The 21,716-nt window shown below is 45.3% G+C and overlaps 1 protein-coding gene across 18 annotated transcripts in view; it reads left to right on the top strand.

The window, feature by feature from the left end:
• The window catches only part of TTLL5 (tubulin tyrosine ligase like 5), a 239,726-nt gene that overhangs the window by 51,679 nt on the left and 166,331 nt on the right, over nucleotides 1-21,716 (top strand). For all 18 annotated transcript variants that reach the window (XR_012655815.1, XR_012655816.1, XM_075065558.1 and 15 more), the window contains 3 exons: nucleotides 10,427-10,508; nucleotides 11,730-11,791; nucleotides 18,859-18,950. Coding sequence is in view for 16 of the 18 variants with exons in the window: in XM_075065558.1 (XP_074921659.1) it covers nucleotides 10,427-10,508; nucleotides 11,730-11,791; nucleotides 18,859-18,950 (236 nt within the window). In the remaining 2 variants the exon portion in view is untranslated. The remainder of the gene's footprint in view (nucleotides 1-10,426; nucleotides 10,509-11,729; nucleotides 11,792-18,858; nucleotides 18,951-21,716) is intronic.

Below are 21,716 nucleotides of genomic sequence, written 5' to 3' on the forward strand. Positions count from 1 at the left end.
TTATAAGCCATGTGCCCTAGCTCCCTACTAATTTTCGTTGCCCTCCGCTGGACTCTCTCCAATTTGTCCATGTCTCTTCTGTAGCGGTGGGACCAAAACTGAACGCAATACTCCAGGTGTGGCCTCATCAGTGCCGAATAGAGGGGAATAATCACTTCCCTTCATCTGCTGGCAATGCTGCTACTAATACAGCCCAATATGCCGTTGGCTTTCTTGCACAAGGGCACACTGCTGATTTATATCCAGCTTCTTGTCCACTGTAATCCCCAGGTCCTTTTCTGCAGAACTGCTGCTTAGCCAGTCGGGTCTCCAGCCTGTAGCAGTGCATGGGATTCTTGTGGAGAGGCTCTAATACTCCGTATGTCCTCTGTGCAGGAAGGAATGTCCTGCCCCTTGGAGGTAATAGGGGAAATGGATACACCCTCCCATCCCCATTCCCAAAAGGCAGAGGAGCAAGGTCAAAGTAGTGTCACATGGAAGCAGATGCAGCCTGGAGATAAGGGGTGAAGGTGTTAATTTCCTCCAAACAGAGAATCTAACAACTTGACCTGTGTTTTATTCAGGCTCTGGGAAAGCTGCAGGATACAGGCTCTGACAGCAACAGGTTAACTTTGAGGGAGGATGGGATAGTACTTTGGGTAGGCCTTTGCAGAGGTGATTCAGTATGAGAAAGCAGTGACTTTAGAGTGCCTGGGTTCAAGCCAGTTAAAGACTTCATTTGTTTGTTTTTGCCTCCTGGAGTCTGGGCTTCTGGGTGGACTAAGAAAGTGCCACTATTGTGCTGAGGCCCACTTTGAAGCAAATGTCAACCTTTCCCCAGGGTGGTTGATCGGGGATGGCGTGAAGGCAGCAAGGCTCCATTGCTACAACCCTTCTCTGCACTCATTGAAACAGCCTGAAGAAGAGACAATATAATGGGTCCCCTCTCACTATTGGCAGAGATCAGTCCAGCAGCTAGGATGTTGCATTTTTTCCACCCTCAAAGGGGAAGACCAGAATACTCAGGATATTACTTGATCTTGGCAGGACAGTGATGTAGTGACTTAAGCAAGAACAGCTTTTAGAGGGTGTCCTAGGCATGAATTGCTCAGAATAGTGCTGCTAGCAGGCCTTCATGGGACTGTCAGGGTGTGGTATAGTAGAAACAGACACTCATGCTTGCTCTGTGATGCCACTCTAGAGCCATGCACTACTGGTTGGCTCTACTGAGACTTAATGTTATCATGAACTCTCAGTGGATGTTGCAGCTCCCTTATCCATTGTTGTGAGTATTACCACTCCCCAGATAGTAGTGTAGATTCTGCTGGGCATAATGGGTTTTCTTGCTTGTGAGAACTTGTCACGTAGATTCTCCTGGAATTTACTCCTGTTTGTTTCATACTTGAACCTGGAGAATTTTGGGTGGCTGAATGGTCCACTTGACCATCTCACTATGACTGACTGGCATGAATACAGGCTTTTGAAGTGGAACCTAGTGGACCAGTCCAAGGTTTGTATGGAAGTGCAGGAGCTCCTGCGCCTCTCCCACAGACAACTTTGTTCTTTTGTAGTAACTAGTGCTTCTCTCAATGACCTCAATCATTTTGGATGTAATAAAGGACAGCAGTGCATGTCCTTTGAAGTCTGCTGGCCATTTTTCATCCTTTGCCATCCAGTGACTTTCCAGGGATGCTATATGGAGATGGGGAAACTTTCTCTTTGCAGAGAACTTAAGAACAACCATTTCTTGGAAGAAAGGATATGTCATTTTCTAATAGTGGGTATGTAGAACTAATGTGATGTAATGAGACACAATCTTTCCCCTAAGCCAAGGGTCCTCAAACTTTTCAGTGTTATGCCCCCCCTTACCCCTGTCTGCACCCCCCTCACCCATCAGGAGCCAGGGCTGTGCTGCAGCTCCCAGTGGGGTGGGGGAGGGGAGGGATGCAGGCAGGGATAAGGGGGCCACAGCTGGGGGCAGGTCTTGGGCCAGGAATGGATCTCAGCCTGTGGGGTGGGGCAAATGCTGGAGGCAGGGCCAGGGCAGAGTGGGACTGGGTGATGCTAGCCTGGGCCTCCTGTGCCCCCACAAGTGTTCCTCTGTGCCCCCCTAGTTTGGGGACCACTGCCCTGAGCACTGGATCACACCACCCATGATCTTATTGCTGATAAATTGTCCTTCCATGGTCTCCATCAGAGGAATCCTGGCTGGTACTGCAGAACTAGTGTATGTTCACCTTGCCCCCTAGAATACTCTCTCCATCACCCGTCTACATACGTGATGAGTAAACTAAAGGTGATGTAGGCTCTCTTTCTCAGCTCAAATGCAGGCAGAGTTCACTCTAATCATAGTCCTTTGCATTAATCCATTTAATTTGTAAATCCAAACACTACACTAACCTGGAATTCTGCTGCTCTTCCTTGATCTCCAGACACCAAAGGCTTCCTGGAGATAGAGATTTTTTTTCAATGTCGCAATGAAGTTTACAAACCTCTCTGTGTTGGCTTGTGTCAGTATCCAGGCAGATGGTACCTCTAATATGAGATGGTGTTAGGCTATATTTTGAGCCCTTTACCTTAACTTTTTCACAGGTAATCTCCAGTGTCTTACAGCCTGCCTGCCCTACCCCTGGACTGGATCTTCTGGCTGGATGTGCAAGAACTGTCTCTGTATCAGTTATTTATACTGTAGTAGCACAGAGGAGCTCGAGTCATGGAGCAGGTCCCTATTGTGGTAGATGCTGTACACCAGAGTTTGCCATTCCAGGCCAATGGGGCCTGTGAGAAGTGGCTTGGGCTGAGGGATGTGCTGGCCGCCCCTTCCTGCAGCCTCCATTGGCCTGGAACGGCAAACCACAGCCAGTGGGAGCTGCGATTGGTCGAACCTGTGGCCACTGCAGGTAAACAAACCGACCTGGCCCACCAGCAGATTCCCCTGACGGGCCCTGTGCCAAAGGTTGCTGATCCCTGTTGTATACAAACAGAACAAAAGGGCAGCCCCAGCACTTAGGAATTTGTAGTCTAAGTCTAAGACAAGAGACAACAGATGGATACAGACAGACAAGGGAGTGCAAGGAAACAATATTGGTCAGCATGAGTGACTAGTCTTAGTACACCAGCAGCCTAACAGTTTGTCATGCTGTCTCTCAAGTGGCTCCTGACCATGAGTTCTTATCACAGTGAAGACTGTCAAAAGCAGAGTAGACACCCTGACCCAGTGGTGTGTTCTACAATTAGATTTCGCCAAGGCAGTACCAAATGTGAACTCTTGGATCACTCTAACAGCCTTACCATAGAGTCACAGACAATACCTTTACACTCTCCACCCAGACAAACTGAACTTACTTATAAATGGTCACTTATACCAAAAATCACAAATAATCCACGTTACTTGCAGCCCCAGAGAGCAGTCACTCACCCAGGTCGAGTTGCGTTCTAGACCTCATACCGAAAATGACAGTGGTAGCCAGTTCTATAGTAAACTAACTATAGATTTATTAGCTAAGAAAAGGAAGTAAGCTATTGAGAGATTAGAATATATGTACAGGTTAAGAAGTCTGTAATTCCAAAATGGTGACAAATGTAATAAATGGCCTGTTTTCCGAAAGTCTTTTCAGGGTACTCAGATTGTCTGGGGGGATCTTTGCTTTGCATTTGGTACCCTTTCCTGTAAGAGTCCAAACAATCCAGAGATACAGGATCTTTACCTGAATCCATACTTGTAGCTGCTTCTTATAGAAAATAAGCTGATAATCACCACCCACATGGGTTCTTTCTTTGACTGGAGAGAGAGAGGAGTACATCTAGAGTCTTTGGTATCTGATTATCACACACAATGACCACTTGCCTTCATATGTGCAGGAATTAGTACTTTCTTGTTAAAATTCTTCACTTTCTTTATACAAGGTTTCTTTCTCATTTGATGGGTTATTTATTTAAGGGTGTATATATAATGTAAATGTTTATTATATTATAACAGGCTACAGCTAAATGAAAATAATATATTTAATATCCCATTAGTTTTCATGAAGTTTATACACTAAATACATTCTTATACAATTAACAACCACTTTAATCTATGTTAATACACAAGTCAAATGGCCTGGGGTTTTGGCATGAGCTGGTACCTAGTCTGCCAGCATGTCACTGTTTTCAAAGTTTTTGTATGCTGTATGGCAGCGGAGAGTTTTAAGAGAGCTGCAGGAGAATGAATTAATTATTCCCTTATCGTGATTTAGACTGGTGACTCTTAACCTTTTCAGACTACTGTACCACTCTCAAGAGTCTGATTTGTATCATGTACCCCCACATTTCACCTCACTTAAAAATGACTTGCTTACAAAATCCAACATAAAAATACAAGCAGCATACTATTATTGAAAAATTGCTTACTCTCATTTTTATCTATAATTATAAAATCAATCTATTGGTGTGTGTGTATAATATATGTAATACTTACATTTCACTGTATAGTATATGGAGCAGTATAGACAAGTCATAGTCTGAATGAAATTTTAGTTTATACTGACTTTGCTAGTGCTTTTTATGTAGCCTGTTGTAAAAATAGGCAAATATCTAGATGAGTTGTTGTAGCCCTGGGGGTACATGTAACCCTGGTTGAGAGCCACTGATTTAGACCACTTCCTTCTCCAAGCAGAAATAAGAGCTTTCCTTTGACAGCAGGAAGAAACTAGCACTGTGGTCTGCGCTCTAACTTAATTATTTCTGGAAAACTCTGCTCCAGCTGGAAGCCAAGGATAGCCTTGATGAACTAATATTCCTCTACCACATCTAAGAAGCTGTAGGGACGAAGGAAAAGGTCCTGAAATGACTCCTGTCTTTCTCAGATGCAACCCTAGATGGTTGTCTTGAGCAACTGTCCCTCAACTTCCAAAGTCCTCACCTGTAGAGTCTCCTAAAGCTCAGTGCTCTCCCTTATGTTATTCAACATCTATATGAGCCATTGGGAGAGCTGGTGAGACAACATGGACTGGAGTGCCAAAATATGCAGATAGCACTCAGCTCTACTTTTTATGCACAGTGCAAACTACCATCTCAGAGCACTTGCAGGCCCTACCTGAAATTGACACCTGGATGAGAGCAGCTGGCTGATATTGAGCCCAAGCAAGATTAAGGTGATGCTGATAGGAATTGGGAAATGCTTTTGAAGACTATATCTGACATCCTCCATTATCTGCTCTTGGAGGCCTAAATAACCATTATGAAAGAAAAATGCCCACTTATATCTGCAAGCTGCCACAATATTATTGCAGTTCTTGGGTGTGTGTGTTGCTCCCTCTGTGCCTGATTATTACAATTAATTTTCTAGGAATAAATCCTTCCTTCCTGCTGAAAAGCTTCACCTAGTATAAAATGCAGCAGCTTGCCTTAGTTATCATGCACCATCACCCTGTTGCTCTTGTCCCTGCTTTGGCTCAGGCTCCTGAGTGAATACATAGACTGGTTGAGTCCCTGTCCTGATATTTAGAGCCCTCTATAAGATTGGTCCTAGCTGCCTGAAAGATCACCTCTCCTGCAACCGTAACCTTCCACAATGACTCTGTTCCACTGAATCGATTAAATTTAAGTAATAACGAGTGTCTTGTGAGTGCACTTTCATAGGAACTGGATCTAGTCTGAAATTCCTTCAACAGAGAAGGATGACTTTGGACCTCACACAACTCAGAACTAAATCTAAAACTTTGCTTTGGTGAGGCTTTCCTTCATAGTTACACCCCTTGTTATCTAATCAGCTAACTCACTCCTACATATGAGGAGTGTGATATTTGTTTTTAATTCTGAGGGTCACCTGGCTGTTAGGGAGATTAGTGCTGTAGCAGTACCTGGATCAGCAGATATACCCTCTTTTTCATGCGGCAGGATGCTGAGAATTAAAGAGTGGTGGAGGCAGCAGTTAGCCAGCTCTGAAGTTCCTTTAGAATGAAGAGGACATCTACATTTCTTTTCAAAGTAGCTTAGCCATGTTGAACACTAAGCCCCATCTTCCTTATGGGGATTGCAGAGCTGACTTATACCTCTGTGCACTCTGGGGAGCTGAGCTGTGACTAGACTCTAGGGCTACCTCACACTTTCCAGGAGACTGCATGAGGATGAAAGAGTTTGGCTGGTAAAGAATAAGAAGCATTGCTTTGCTATTAGTTATGCAGGAAAGCTTCCTTTTCCTCTGTAAGGGAGGGAGATAACCCTGAGCCTTCTGGTGGGGTGGGTTTGGGAGCCCTGGTTACAGTGATCTTTTTGCTGAGTGGGAGCTCATGTTCTTAAGTCTTGGCATCAGATGCTGCCTTCTGATATCTTGCTTGAGCCTTTGAAATTGTATGAGGATGAAACAGGTTTTTGTGGTTCACAGTAGCTTAAGAAGGGGAGTAGGTTAAGGATCTGAGGAAACCTGATTGCCCATCTGCTAGCTCCCCATATTTCCTCAACATCGGGATGCAAGATGGGCTGTCACAGACCTGATGCTGCCCTTGACACAACTAAAGGGAATCCTAGCAAACAGTCATCTTTCAATCAGTTTGCTCTCTCTGATCCCTCTACAACAGGAAGTGACAGCCAGGCATCCTGGCTACAGCTGCAGAGGAGACACCTTTGCTCTCTGGTGTTCTCACAGGGGCTTCCCCTCTTCATGCTTCTTACCTGTGAGTTCAATATCTTTGCCTGCAGAAGAAGATAAGATGGGGTGAGAGTGAGGCATTTTTCAGTGTGAAATCGTCCTGGTTCATTCTCCAAAGTGGGATGTAGGCTAATGAAACACTTCTAGGGGATGTGGGATGCTGGATTTTTTTACCTAGGATTTGTGTGTAGTAGTTCCCAGTCAGTGTCAGGATGCCCACTGTGCTGAGTATCTCAGTTCTAACTGAGCTCCACCTGTTGGACTTCTCACCAAACTGCTGTGAGGGGATCCAAACACCAAGTCCCCATATGCCTTAAACCAGGAGTTCTCAACCTTTTTCTTTCTGAGGCTCTTCCCCACAACATACTATAAAAACTCCAGGGGCCAGCAGAGGGGCCTCTGGGTTCCTGGCTTCAGCCATGGGGGTGGTGAGGGCATCTTGAAGCTTTAGCCATGCAGGGCTCAGGGCTTCCGGACTTCAGCCACCAGGCAGAAGAGAGATGGGGCTTTAGCTCTGCAGGGGGTGGTTCTGCCCTGCAGGGGCATCAGGGCTTTAGACCCATGGCTCTGCTCCTGGCTTCAGCCCTGTGGGGGTGCCAGAACTGCAGGTTTCAATCCTGTGCCTCCGTTCCTGGCTTCACCCCCCACCCCCACCTCCAGGGGACATCTGGGCTCAGAACTCCCCACGGCTCTGCTCCAGTTTCAGCCTCACAGTATGCTGGGCCTTGGGGCCCCCACACTTCAGCTTTAGGGACCCGTGGCCCCCTGCAATGAGCTTGCAGCATCACAGGGGGGAGGGCAACAGATCCCTGATTGACAACTGCTGCTTTAAGCATCAGGAGTCTGAATGGTGTCCAGACCCTGCCTGTAACTGGGATCTCTAGGCACATTCATGGAGTGTGGGTCATCTGCCTAGTACTTCCCTTAACAGCTAAGACTTCTTGGTCCAGCTCTCCAGCCCCTGGGACTAGTGCTACCCCCACCTCCCTCCGCATATCCCCAGATCTTAAATTCCAGCTCTGAGAATGGTCTAGATTTACAATTTACCTTTTCTGGGGCATGTGATAAATGTAGCATATAACGCACAGATGTGACACTGGATTTTAAAACACCATTGCTCTTTATATAGAGAGAAAGCCCAAGAGTGTATAGATCATTTAGAAAACGACAAACCCCTGCTCACAATGCCCCCCCATTTTAGCTTACTCTTTTCTTGCAGAACTGTGTAGAAGCATTTGTGGTAGAAACATCCAATGTATGCCCTGTAAAAGTAAAAGGGATCAATCTTGGTCCCGTTTGGCGCATATATCCCATCCTCTCTATAAATGTAAGAGCAGCATGTAAATCAGCAACAGCAATGTACAATAACACGTAAGACATGGTTCCTGCCCCAGAGAACTTAGTATGTCAATAAATAAGACAAAAGGTGGGGAAAGGAATGCTATATAAGCAGAATGATCGGGATGCTGACTAGCAAGTGTCTTCTTAGTTTAACTTATATATAGGAGTGGAGGAAAAGAGGGATGGGACATTGAGGGGGTGGGGGGAAAGGATGGGAAAAGGGGGAAAAAAGAGTGGGAGAGAATGATGGAGAGAGATGCATGGAAGTGAAGTTGGTAGCTAAGGTAGGGGAAGCCAGGGGGCTCCGCACATTGCCCCTGCCCCAAGCACCACCCTTGCAGTTCCCATTGGCCGTCATCTGTGGCCAGTGGGAGCTGCAGGGGCAGCATGTGCAGACGGCGCAGGATGTAGAGCTGTCTGGCCATACCTCCGTGTAGGAGACGGAGGGAGGACATGCTGCTGCTTCCAGGAGTTGTTTGAGGTAAGCGCCACCCAGAGCCTGCACCCCTGACCCCCTGCAGTATCCCGACCCCAATCCCCCACCTGCCCTCCAAACCCCTCAGTCCCACCCTCCTGCACCCCAGAGCCCACACCCCTGGCCTGAGCCCTCACATGTGCACCCCAATCCCCTGCCCCAGCCTGGAGCCCCCTCCTGGATCCTGAATTCCTCATTTCTGGCCCTATCCCAAACCCGCACCTGTAGCCAGAGCCAGAGCTCTCACCCCCTCCCGCACCCAGCCCCCATTTTCATCAGCATTCATGGCTTGCCGTACAATTTCCATACCCAGATGCAGCCCTTGGGCCAAAAAGTTTGGCCGCCCCTGGCTTAGAGGGTGGGAGGTTGCAGACCAGCAGTTGCTATTGACCCACTCACCTTTTCCATCTAGCTGCTTGGCTGTCCCTCAGGTTTTGTACACTAGAAACTACAGGGTCCTCACTCTAACTTAGACTATCTTTTGGAAGAATGTGCTTAGCTTATCCATGAGATTTTTTTTTTCTTGTTCAAAACCCTTAAATGTTCACACTCATAACCTCCTCCTCCTTCCCTCTCCCCTGCCAGAGCCTTCCCAGCCTGGGAAACAAGAAACCCTGATGCAGATCAGCCTCACTTTCTTGGGCTGGACCAACTGATTAGTTCTGTGCTGTTTTGCTTCCCACTCAGTGTCTGGCTACCGGGCCCAGAAAAACATGCAGGCAACATTCACAAATTGTGCTGCCATTTCCTTCTCCTCCAAGTCCCCCCAGTAGCTCATTAACTTACTATCGCAAGCTACATGAGCTCTTGAACAGATGCCTGCAAAGGAGGATCTTGTCAAACAGTCTAGCTCATGAGAGCCCGCATGAATGTCAAGCAGGTGACAAAATGCTGGGGCCAGAATTCGAGGAGAGCAGCATGGCACAGTAATTCTATTGCTCTTGTTCCATTAGGGAACTCATCAATTAAATGGAAATCCTTCCCCTGTGCCAATCCCATGTTCTGCAATATTTAAAAAGAATGTGCATAAGTTGCTCTGGTGTTAACTGTCTCTAACACTTAGTACTGTGCCAGGAAATTGCATTGGTGCCAACTTACTCAATCATATTTGTTGTACCATCTTTCTTGTAAGTTGTGTCCCAAAATGAGAGAATGTGCTGTATAGAAGGAAATAAAATCAGTCCTGGAATGGGAAGCTGGCTTCAGTCTGACCTATTAAAGAGGAGTGCATCTAGCACATGTAATACATTCTGAGTGAGAGAGCATTTGGCCAGAAGCTTTTTTTTTTTTTTAACAGTGATTTGCAACATGGTGGAGCGTCAGTAAAGTTAAGTTACTGGGAGGCTGTCGAAGTGGCAGGAGCTGCAGAGAAGAAGGATCTTGCACCCACCTGGGGATTATGTGGGAGTACAGAGGGAAAGCTAGTGCTGGATGAATAGATGGAGAGATTGTGATGGTAAAAAGAATGGAGGTCCATGTGGCAGACTAGGGAAGACGTGAAGGGTTTTAAAAGCAAAGAGGGTGAATTTTTGTTTTAAATAGGATCCTGGAAATAAAGTGGAGTTAGTGAAAGTGTTGGAAGATGGGATGATTTGGTTGCATTGCTTTATGCCTCTGTGTGAAAATGTAGGTAGCGTAATTCTGCATATGCTAGGGTCTGGACAGCTAGGTCTTGGGGAGGCAAGTGTTTCTAATTCTTCCTCTCTCTTCTTCTCTCTTCTACCTTTGTTTGCTGTTCCTGCCTGTCCCTCCCTTTCTCATCCTTCTTTCTCCAGGTTTTCCTGGGGCTAGTTTTCTGGACTCCCCCAGAGCTGGTAGTGTCTTTAGCCCCCATTCTAGGGAAGCCAGACTTCCATCTGAGAGGGTGTCTGAGCTAGAGGGATCAGTAAGCCTCAGATGAGTCAGCTGGCAGGAGTGCCCCAACAGAGGCTCAAATTGGGCATTTTCTGGGCTCTCTGGGCTATTCTTGTGTATGAAAGTGACACCATTTGTGTTTTCAGAGCTGTATGGTTTTGATGTCCTTATTGATGCTACTCTCAAGCCCTGGCTACTGGAGGTGAACTTATCCCCATCCCTGGCCTGGTAAGTGATTCCCAATTTCAAGAAATGGAAGGGCTGGGACCTCAGTAAAGATGGCGGAATCTCTGGCCACACCAAGTGCATGCGCTGGGCGGGCATGGCTGAATGAAATCCATGGTATATTGTTCCATTATTAATGGGCTTACAGAGTGGATCTTCTTTGCTGTTCCTTTTCTTAGTGACCTGGGTGCATCAGGAATTCTGAAGGAGCCCAACTGGTGTTCTGTTTGCTTTCTAACTATTTCTTTGTTACTGTGGCTAATATTTCATAACCTAGGGTCGTATTTGACTACTCATTTTTCTTCTCCTCTCACACAAGTTGTTTCCAAATGCACAATGCATCAGAGATCTGTCCCTTCCTCCCTGTCCACACAGCTATAAACTGTTGTCCATACAGTTTCTTGTCTGTTACTGGAACATCCTCCTTTCTAGCCTCCCCAATACCCGTTTTGCCCATGTCTTAAGTCCATTCAGATTGTGGCCACTGAAATTATTTTTCTGATCCAATGTTTCATACATACATGCCTGCATATCTGACCTAGTATTTTTGCATTCTCTCCTCTTTCCTTCTACTTTGCCACTGATGCCAGCCTCTGTACCCCATTCATCTTCCACAGAACCACAGAGCATAGTGTCCTTATGGTCCTACAATAAAGAACTCTTGGCTGCCAGGGCCTCAGGGGCTTAGCCTGTTTTTCAGTCCAGATGAATTTCAGTTTAGCTCTGTGTACATACATGCTTTGCATTTCCCCGTCTATCTGACTCCTGCATCTGTCTGATCCCTTCAGGGTCCATCTACTTTCTCTGATAATTTGTTCACCGCTTCTTAACATCCATTGATCTGTCATTTTATACGGATGGGTGGTTACTGTTTCACATTTGTATTGCAATTATACCCATTCTGCTACGTGTTGTAGAGATACATGGAAACCCAGTCTCTTCCCAAGAAGAGCTAACAGCCCGCCCCAAACGATGCCCAAAGGCAATGTGGGAATGGATTATAATTGAATAGATACAGTGTTTAGAGGCAGACATAGTTCATCCACTATTTTAGTGATACAAAGATAATCAACTAGACTTTCCCCATATCTTCCATTCGGTTTGTGCTCTCTGAGAACTGATCCACTGGGAATATGATGAAAGGGAATCTGTGTTGGGCATTGATGCTTTCCATGAACTGCCAAATAACTGACTTCTCCTGTCTCTTGTTGCATATGGGGACAGTGATGCTCCTTTGGACCTGAAGATCAAAGCTAGCATGATTTCGGACATGTTTACCCTTGTAGGTGAGTGCAATAGATAACTTACATGACTCTTTACTGCATGTTAAGGTGCAGTTTTTTGTGGTGTATTGTATTAGGCTTGGGTAGATGTCAGGTTTTGAGGTTTGTATATATATTATAATGGATGGGGGTGTATGAGTTAAGAAGAGTAGGTGCATTGAGTTATGGGGACGGTGTGTGTCTTGAGTTGCTTGGATGGAATTGTAGGTGGGTGGATATGGTGTATTGGATAGTTATACTATGTTGAGGGTGTGTGGGTAAGTGTTCTGGCTTGTCAGATGTATTTGGATAGGGAGTGAGTTAGTGTATTGGATTGTAGAACAAGATGGTGTGTGGAAGTGTGTTGTGATGAGTGTTCTGCGGTGGGTCAGGGTGTAATAAGTTGTGGGAATGGTGTTGAATGTATTAGATGCGAAGGGGACCAGAAGAGATGCTTCCCAGTGGACTGCTGTTGTGCAGGCTGAGCAATTCCTTGTTTTAAATGTGTTGAAATCTCTTGTTTGGTTTGTAAAGCTGTATGTTTCCTTGACTCCCCAAAATGTGTGACTGCATTTTACAGCCTACTCAAAGGAGTTAAAGAGAAATGAAAAAATGTTTTTGTAGGGTTGAATGCTCCAAAGTGAAGGCAGTGTTAGTACGTTGTGATTAGGCTGTACAAATGTGGAGCTGTGGGTGTGAAGATCTGCATAATTGTAATGTGTAGAAGTGTTTAGCTAGCAGAGTACCCTGCAACTAATATTTTACATTACTTGTTGAGAGGTGTTGGGTTGATTTTTGATGTCTTACTTTTTGGGCCCGAAAAGAGGTAGAAAAATGCTACCAACACAGCATGCTTAGCCACTGAATGGAAGAGGGCACTCCTTTGTGTTCTTTAGCAAACCTTCTTTTTAAATGCTGGCTTTTCAAGGGCATGCGTTCTGGTTCTAAGGCAGAAATATTATGCAATGAGGAGGGAGAGATGGGGGAGGACTCGAGAGTTAAATAAACCAAGGCATACTGAGGGAAAAAAAACTTTTGGGACTTTGTTCAGGGAAACACACACCTGGGTTCGTGGTTGATAAAACTGTTGGTAGGAATGCTAGGTTGTGTTTCAGGAGCTGCCCAACTTTCCCAGAAATTAAAGGTGGTTTATGGAATAGCGTCCCTGTACGTGCTCCACTTCAGGTGTGCATGCATCCCACACACCTTCAACTGGAGATTTTCATTAGCAATGTTTGTTTGACCTATGCATGTGCCTTAAACACCCTCATGCCCCAAACCAGTGCTATGTAGGGCTTCATGGATGAACTGCCCTCAGTTTCTTCTTAACTGTCACAGCCTGAGTTGGAGCTTTAGCATATCCACCTTGAATGGGCCTCAACTAAAAGTTTGTTTTTCCTCCTAGTAGTGAGTTTAGTTTTTAGATAGTTTGATAGTTTAGTAGTTGAGAGGATTAATTTTGTTCCTGTCTCCTCCCTCTGGGAAGGCTTGTCTTCCTTGGGAAAGGCATGGCCAGCTCATCAGGGTTCAGATGTTGCCTCACTTGCTGGGAGGCCATTCTGATTAGCAGCAACCACTCCAAATGTGTTTGCTGCATTGGAGATTTGCATGTCCCTCAGAAGTATCACTTCTGTCTGATCCTTAAATTCAGAGCAAGCAGGAACCGGGACATAAAGTTGAAGCTACTAATGATTGAGTTTTTCCTTTGTCCTGCTGCAGAGCCAGATCAGGAAACGCCCCCTTCCGCTAGTACACCAGTCTCTGGGCAGATCCAGCGCCCCTTTGATCTTGGTTCAATTGTCCCCAGAAAGGGGAAGACTCCAGAGACTTCCTTGAATGGTCCCCAACTTCCTTCTTAAGGAGCCTGCTCCTAAATGACATCTGTCTCCCAGCTGTTCAGCTGTTTCAGAAGCTTAAACTTTTTGGCTTAGAACTGTAGAGGCAAAGGACTCTTTTGATAGCGGCAGGGCTGGATAGCCCTGAAGCTCTTCCAAGAGCAAACACTGCTCTGACCAAGCGTCAGTACTATTCAGACAAGAGGGCAAGGAGAACCATTGCTCCAGGCCAGTATTGTTGGATGCACAGCTTTACTGTCAGCACCTTCCCCAATGGTTTCCCCTGTACTGAACAAGCCTAAGTGTCTAACTCCTCTGGCACCCACCTCAGAGCACTCTAAATCTTCAGTACCATCTATCTCTACAGACACAAACACCAACATATTGGTACTGTCTGTCCATTTGGTACCACAAACATTTTGGTACTTGAAGGGTCATTTATCAGTATCAGATGAACAGGAGTCTCCAGTGCTCATGGATACTGAGTGCCTCTTGTAACCAAGACCCATTCAGTCAGCGGACTCCTATCTATCTCCAACACTGCCTGATTCACCACCCTTTACTGTTGGGCTCCTTCATTGGATGATGTTGAGGATGATGATGCAGACCTCCTTTTCTGTCTCTTTTCTCTGCATGAAAGGCTCTCCTATCTGTCTGCATAGGAATCCACTCTTCGACACTCACAGAGAGAGAGGAATTTTGGGAAAGTTATCATGGATGGTGGAAACAGCTTGGATGCCACCCCTTCTCCTATATGGACCTTCACAATGACAATAATGGGACCCCAGAGTGGCATACTGGTGACAGTTTTTTCCAAGGTATTGAGTTTTGCTCATTGAGATGAGAGTTATACAGTTACCTCCACCCGAGCCCATTCCTCAACAGGAGGAGACATTCAAAGTACAGGAAGCTAATGCAGACGAGAAGGGTCCCCCTCAAATCACCATCTCCTTGTCTCCGGATGAGGCAGTTATTCCTCCATCACCATCGGTGGCTGATGATAGCCAGCAATTTCAAGATCTCATAAAATAGGTGGCAGATGCTCTCCCGATACCACGTGAAGACGTCAAAGAATCGCAACACAAATTGATGAACATTCTGCAGTCAGCAACACCAACCAGATTTGTACTACCTATCAATGAGACACTTTTGGATCCAATGAAGATGGTTTCACAGACTCCAGCAGCAGTACCATTTTGCAAATGAGCAGATAAAAAAATACTGTATCCCCACCAAGGACCCCAAATTTTTACTCTCCCACTCCCACCTAATTCTCTTGTGGTTGATGTGGTGAATGAGCATGGGAAACACCACCATACCAAATCGATCCTATATGACAGACTAGAACCACCTGGAAGTCCTACTCATCTGTGACCCTGCAATTTCAGGTTGAGAATTCCTGGGGCGTTCATGGCAAAATATTACACAGACTACAGGAAATTTACTGCTTTTATCGAGCACTTCCACCAAAGAGAGCGATTTCAGACCATCACTGCTAAGGGACAATTACTGGTCAGGACATCCCTTCAAGTGTCGTGAGATGTGGTAGACATCATGGCACATTCCATCTCTGTGGTGGTAGTTATGTGCAGGACATCCTGGCTCCAGCTGTCCAGCTCTTCCTGAGAAGTCCAGAGCATTGTAGAGGACCTCGCCTCTGAAGTTGTTTTCAGAAAGCACAGAGAAGTCCCTGAACACTTTGAAAGACTCCAGAGCCAAATTACAATCTCTGTGAATTTACACCCCTGTCAACAAAAGAAAACTTAGGTCACAAAGCACCCAGAGATACTGGCCAATCCAATGTTGTGATTCCAGAGACCCACTGGATCCACAAGAAAGAAATATAAATTACAGAGGAAAAGAATTGTTCATCTATGTGGCCCAAGTGCTCAGCCAGAATCAAAACACCAATTTGATGGGTTGGTCAAGGGTTTGAATCATCCCAAACTTTAGTTCACATCTGCAACAATTTCCCCACCTCCCCCATTTGGACCGTGATTTACCCTATTCAACATGCATGGGAACAGATAATCATAGAAAATTGGATCTTGAAGATTGTAACATTGGGCTACACCATTCACTGTTCCTCCCTCTCTCCTTTCCACCCCCCCTTCCCTTTTCAGGGACCCCTCTCACAAGTTATTATTGAGACAGGAGATAAGCTTATTTCTTCATTTAGGAGTGATAAAGCCTGTTCATGCTCAACATAAGGGAAAGGGTTTTTCCTCAAGGTACTTTTCCTATACTAAAGAAAATTGGAGAGTGAAGACTGATTTGAGATTTAAGACCACTAAACAAATGTATAAAGTCTCAGAAGTTCAGGATGGTAACTCTGACTGCTATAATTCCTTCACTAAATTCAGGGAGTTGGTTCAGCCATCGATCTACAGGACACTTATTTCCATAAACTGATACATCTGTCTCACAGAAGATACCTGTTTAGGCCAGGATAATTTTCAGTACTAGATGCTCCCCCTCAGACTCTCCTCAGCTCCAACAGTGTTTTTTCAAAAGTATTTTCAGTGGCACTTAGCTTTGTTGAGAGGCAATCTTAGTATTTCTGTACCTTGATGATTGGTCTTTCAAGGATTGGTCTTACAAAGCAGTGCAGTCAGCCATGCAGAGTGCCTTTTGATGTTCCTGGAATTAGGTCCTCAACTCAATGTAAAAAAATCCACGTTGACCTCGGTACAAAAAATACAGTTCATAGGGGCATCCTTCGATTCGTTGAAGACCAGGGCCTACCTTCATATGGACAGATTCATAATGTTGTTAAATCTAGCCAAGACTGTTTGAGCGCCTTCAGACCTCACTGGGAAACTGCCTCCAACTCCTAGGTCACATGGCAGCTTGTACTTTTGTAAAAGATTATTCAAGGTTGTGCCTTCATTCTTCAAGGGGTGGCTCAGAGCAGTCTAGTTACCAAAGAGATGCAGCTTAGACAAACAGGTTTCAGTTCCCTGGTAGGTGAAAGATTCCCTAGACTGGTAGAAAGATCATAAAAATATTGATGCAGGAATTCCTTTTTTCTGACAGTCACCATAACGAAGGATGTATCCTTTGGGATGGGGAGCTCACCTCGATGCTCATACAATCCAGGGCAGATGGTTGCCTCAAGAAACCAGTTTCCACATCACCTGTTGGAACTCAGGGCAGTCAGAAATGTCTGTCCTTTTTTTCTGCCTCTCATCAGGATCATGATGGACAATGTGGGCTGCATGTTTTATGTAGTCCAGGAAGGAGGAGGGAGATCTACCTCCCCCTTCCCTCCCATGGGCGCTGAAGCAGTAATGTTGCAGAACTAGTGGATGAGCCATTGCATACGCATTTCAACAATCTACCTCCCTGGTATTCAAAACACTATGGTTGATGCTCTCAGCAGGTGCTTCTCCCAGGCCTACAAATGGAAGTTGGACTCTCAGGCCCTCCAAGGCATATTTCAGACTTGGAGTTTTCCGGAAGTGGACCTCTTTGCCACCTCTATAAAAGGAAGCATCATCTTTTATGTTCAAGAGGTGGTCTAGGTGGCCGTTCTCTGGGGCATACCCTCCTCCTATCATGGACAATATTTTCCCCAACACCTCTAATACTGAGCACGATGAACAGAATCAGACAGGACAAAGCCAGGTTATTCTAAGATTCCCAGTGTGGTTGAGGCAAGCTTGGCATCCTTACTTGTTTCACGTGTTCCTCTGTCCAGTGATCAAGCTTCTGATCATCCTTCATTACCTTTCCCAAGACATCGGTTAATTGCTTCATCCCATCCCAAGAGTTTTCTGCCTTGGGGCATGGCACCTCAGTGGTTTATAGGGCTAGAGTGCTCCTGTTCTGTGGAGGTACAACGGGTGTTATTAAAAAATAGTGAAGAATCTACCCAAAATACTCACCTTCAAATATGGAAAAGATTTAGCCATTGGAGTAAACTCCAGTGACTTACACCCGCATCTTCCTCATTCTTGATTATCCTAGATTTCCTGCTGGAACCAAAGAAAACAGGATTATCAACTAGATTGGTCCAGGTTCACTTGGCCACCATAACAGCCTTTCATTCCCCAATGAAAGTGTTCTCAGTGTTCACTCACCCAATAACTCTGAGTTTCATCAAAAGTTTTGGAAACCTTTTCCCTCAAATGAAAACCCCCACTCTGACTTGGGATCACAATCTAGTTCTTAGATGTCTGAACAAGACCTTCATTTGAACCAATGGCGACCGGTTCCTTTCTTCACCTGCCTGTGAAAATGGTGTTTTTTGGTAGCCATAATGTCAGCCTGAAGAGTTGGAGAAATTGGGGCCTTAATGACAGACCATCCTTTCATGGTATTCTTCAAAGACCAGGTTTTCTTACGTTCACATCCTAAATTCCTACCTAAGGTGTCATCTGAGTTGCATCTTAGTCAATGCATTCATTTTTCTGAGTTTTTCCCCCCAAACCACACAAATCTCAGAAGAAGGCTTCCTTTCATACTTTACATGTTAGAAGAACATTGGCTTCTATCTGGATAGGGCCAAAAAATGTCAGATGTCTCCTAGACTACTTACTTCCATTGAAGCCAGATCTAATGGATCTACAGTCTTCACCCAGTAAGCTATTGAGGTGGATCTCTGGTTGTATTTTTGCATGTTATGATGTGGTTAGCATTCAACCTAAAATTCAAGGGTGTTAGTTCACTCTACAAAGTTACAATCAGCATCCGTAGCATTACTTACAGATGTTCCAGTCTCTGAGATTTGCAGAACCGCTATGTGGTCTTCAATACATAGCTTCTCCAAACATTAGGCCTTGGTCCATGCCTTTAGAACTGATGCAGCAGTTGGCAATGTGGTTTTGTCTTCAGTGCTGCACCTGACTCTGGAGCTCCCTCCTCCCTGTGGGGATATTGCTCTGGAGTCACCTGAAGTGGAGCACCCATCGGGACACTTCTCCAAGAAGGAGTGCAGTATCTGGTTCTTCAAGGTGTATCCCCTTACAGTTGCTCCATTCCCTGCCCTCCTTCCACTCTGTTTCAGAGTTTCCTTTGTGAGACTTTGCAATAGAAAGGAAACTGAGCACAGGTCATCTGCACAGCTCAGTATAGCCATGGTATTGTGAGCACAAGGGCATGTAAGATCGTTGCTTGGGTCTCCAGTCAAAGGTACATGGGGTGCACTTGCATGTGAAGTGGAATGCCCATGGTGGGGGGATGCATTTTAAAGAACCACCGTTGTTGCACCAGGTGAGTAATCTCTTCTTCTTACATGTCTCCTTACTTCCACAGGTTTTGTGTGCCAGGATGCGGGCCAGCGGTCAAGCCGAGTAGCCCATCACTCATCTGAGTCAGCCAGAAGAAATCCCTTTCAGAAGCCTCAGGTAAGCAGGTTCAGCAACCCAGGACTTTGTGTTGCAGCTCTGAGGAGAATTCCAGGACAGCAGCTTTAATCAGTTTTGCCCAAAGGTGAAAGAGCCTGCAAGTGACTGTAGTGAGGCCCCTGGAATCCTAGCACAACTGTAGAAGAGGAGGCTCATGGGATGCGACTGTACTATGTGAGTCCCAACCAGTTTCATTGTGGGTGACTAGCTTCAGGAATCCCACAGCTTTTTGAGTATTTGTGAGACCATACCCGAGCCAGTAAGAGCTTTCATATTTGAAATTAGAGACTTATTTCCTCTTTGCCCCTGGTTTCTTTCATCTCCTTTCCCTATGGACTTAGGCCTCATATGGCTCATGATGAATGTCCAGTGTCCCTTCTGCTGTTAAAATGCTGGATCTCTGAAAGACTGCTCTTCCCTCATCTCTCTCTGTCAGCCAGATGGATCCCACAAATGTTGGTGGGGTCGGGAGCTTCCAGCCCATTTGTTTTCTCGGAGGGATTTCTCACCTCACAGGCACTGGGCACTGAATTTTAAATCAAAGGGTTTTAATTTCAATGAGAGTTTGTGAGCTGCCTGCAGTTGGCCTCTGTGCTACTGCAATTGACATTTCCTGTGGCATAGTGACTGGAGCCCAGGTGCATGGAAATCTTTCTCTGTTAAGATTTTCTTTTGTGATTTCTTTGGGTTGACTCCCTGAGCACTGGTACCCTCCAGAGAAATGGAGCAATTACTTACTTTCTTTGTAACTGACCATTGGTTTGGGCGAGAGTTCTTTCAGTGAATCCTAAGCAGTAAAGGGGGAGCTGTAGCTTCTTGTGCATAGACCAATCTAAAGGAGGTACTTGGCCGCAGCATTGCTTGAAATGACAGATCCTTTCAAGATAATATCTTAAGCCCTTTGCTGTTCTTGTGTGTCAGCAAGGAGGGAGGCAATCTGTACACCACCACAGGCAAGAAGAATTTCTGCTGCTATGTGAATGCTTATTCTCCATCACTTTCCTAGTGAGCTGCACTAGGGTATTATCCCAGTGCCAAGTGGAGGCTTATTTGTTCTCAGTCTGCTTTGCAAAGTGCTGCTATTTTCTCATTTCTGCCCTTGTAATGGAATGTTGGACAGCATCCCGTTTCTCCCTCGGAACTGGAATATCTTGGCTATTCAATGAAATGGCTTCTGGGACACCCAGGGTTTTCCCTCTTGGGATTTTTCCTCTCTGCTCTGCACTGTTCAACTGAACAGCTTCACTTTCCTTTAATGCCTAGTAGGTGTTAATGCAAATGAAAAATATTTATCTAGTACAAACAAGATAACTTTGGTCTTGACAGTTGAGATAGGTTGGTTGCTTCTTTCTGTCACGTGGAGTTGACTTTTCTGTTGTTCCAGATTGTGCATATACTCAGAAGGTCTAAACATATGAGCATTTGCCTGAAGGTTATGATGATGATTGCTGGGGGTGGAGGTGATGCAGAATGCATTTGTGCAGGACATAGGCAAAATCGGAAAAGGAGGTGGTGGGACCCGTAGCCATTCACCTGGACTTTTTAGCTATGGCCTCTCACTACAGGGCATGTCCCACCTTGTTAGAGGTGAAGGTGTCTTGGCAGAACATGAGATTTTTATTCCAATTGTCCGTCTCTTGTAGTGCCCAGTCTCTGCACAGTCTCGACTAACAAACACAAAGTTAGTAAGGCTTCATTCAAATTAATTTACTGATGTGAAAGATAAAATTTTAAATTTTATCTTTCACAATACCTTTGATACAAATTATCCCAGAATGTATTGCAGAACTAAATAGCCCAGGTAAAGAGATTCAGAGGTAAAGGAGAAACGATGTTTCATCTGAGATTTGAATGGAGATGGAGAGATAACAGGAAGATTATTCCAGATGGCAGGAGCTGGAGGGAGAAGATTCTCAGCAGCGGCAAGATTGTTTTAAAAAGTCAAACTGGTGTGATCACCTGTCCACAAAGGTGCAAGACGGTGGCACTAGCATTTGCATGCTGGAGCCTGGAGACCTGGGATTTGGGGAGGCCATAGAGAAGGAAACTGCAGTAGGCAGGGTGGAGTAGCAGTAGCAAATAGGAACAATATCACAGTTGTGGGTGGAGAGGAGTGTAGGATTTTGCCTAGGTCATGGAGGCCAGAGACAGAAGAGGTCTGGGTAAAGGAGGCTAGAGAAGATAGATATGTATTGGAGAAGGGCTTCTCTTGCCCAAGAGAAGAAATAATTATTGTCCTTTGAGACAGCCATCTGAAACAAATGTTGAAGAAGTCACAAATGCACTAGAGCAAGATGAGCTGAGAGGGTGACAAGAAAGGATTTGTTAAAGGTGTTAGAAAATATTTTGAGTTGTATGTCCTCAGCATAAGTCAAAGCTGAGGTTAAGGGTAAAAGTAAGTTCCATAGCGGGAGTGATCTTGTAGTAGCTGCCATGGATGGTTAGATCAGGGTAGGACCATGGTGTGGGACTCAGAGGCATGTGCCCATCTTTGGAAGCAGGTCCAGGAAGTGGTCTTGTCCACAGTTTTTCAAAAGATGCACTGTGGTCAAGGAGGGAGCAAGAACCTTCTGAAGTCGTTATCTACTCAGAGGAGAGAGGTTTTTGTGCTATGATCAGAATGAAACTTACACCGAAATATTAGAGGATATTGTTGGACAAGAGGTAAAGAAGATTGGAGAGTGCTTCTTTCTCCAGCACTTAGACAACAGTACAGTCTCTGTAGAATTGAGCACGTGGCTGAGAGCCAGAAACGGCTGAGTTCTA

This window comes from Chelonoidis abingdonii, chromosome 4 (assembly GCF_003597395.2).
Source record: "Chelonoidis abingdonii isolate Lonesome George chromosome 4, CheloAbing_2.0, whole genome shotgun sequence".
In the NCBI taxonomy this organism is placed as follows: domain Eukaryota; kingdom Metazoa; phylum Chordata; order Testudines; family Testudinidae; genus Chelonoidis; species Chelonoidis abingdonii.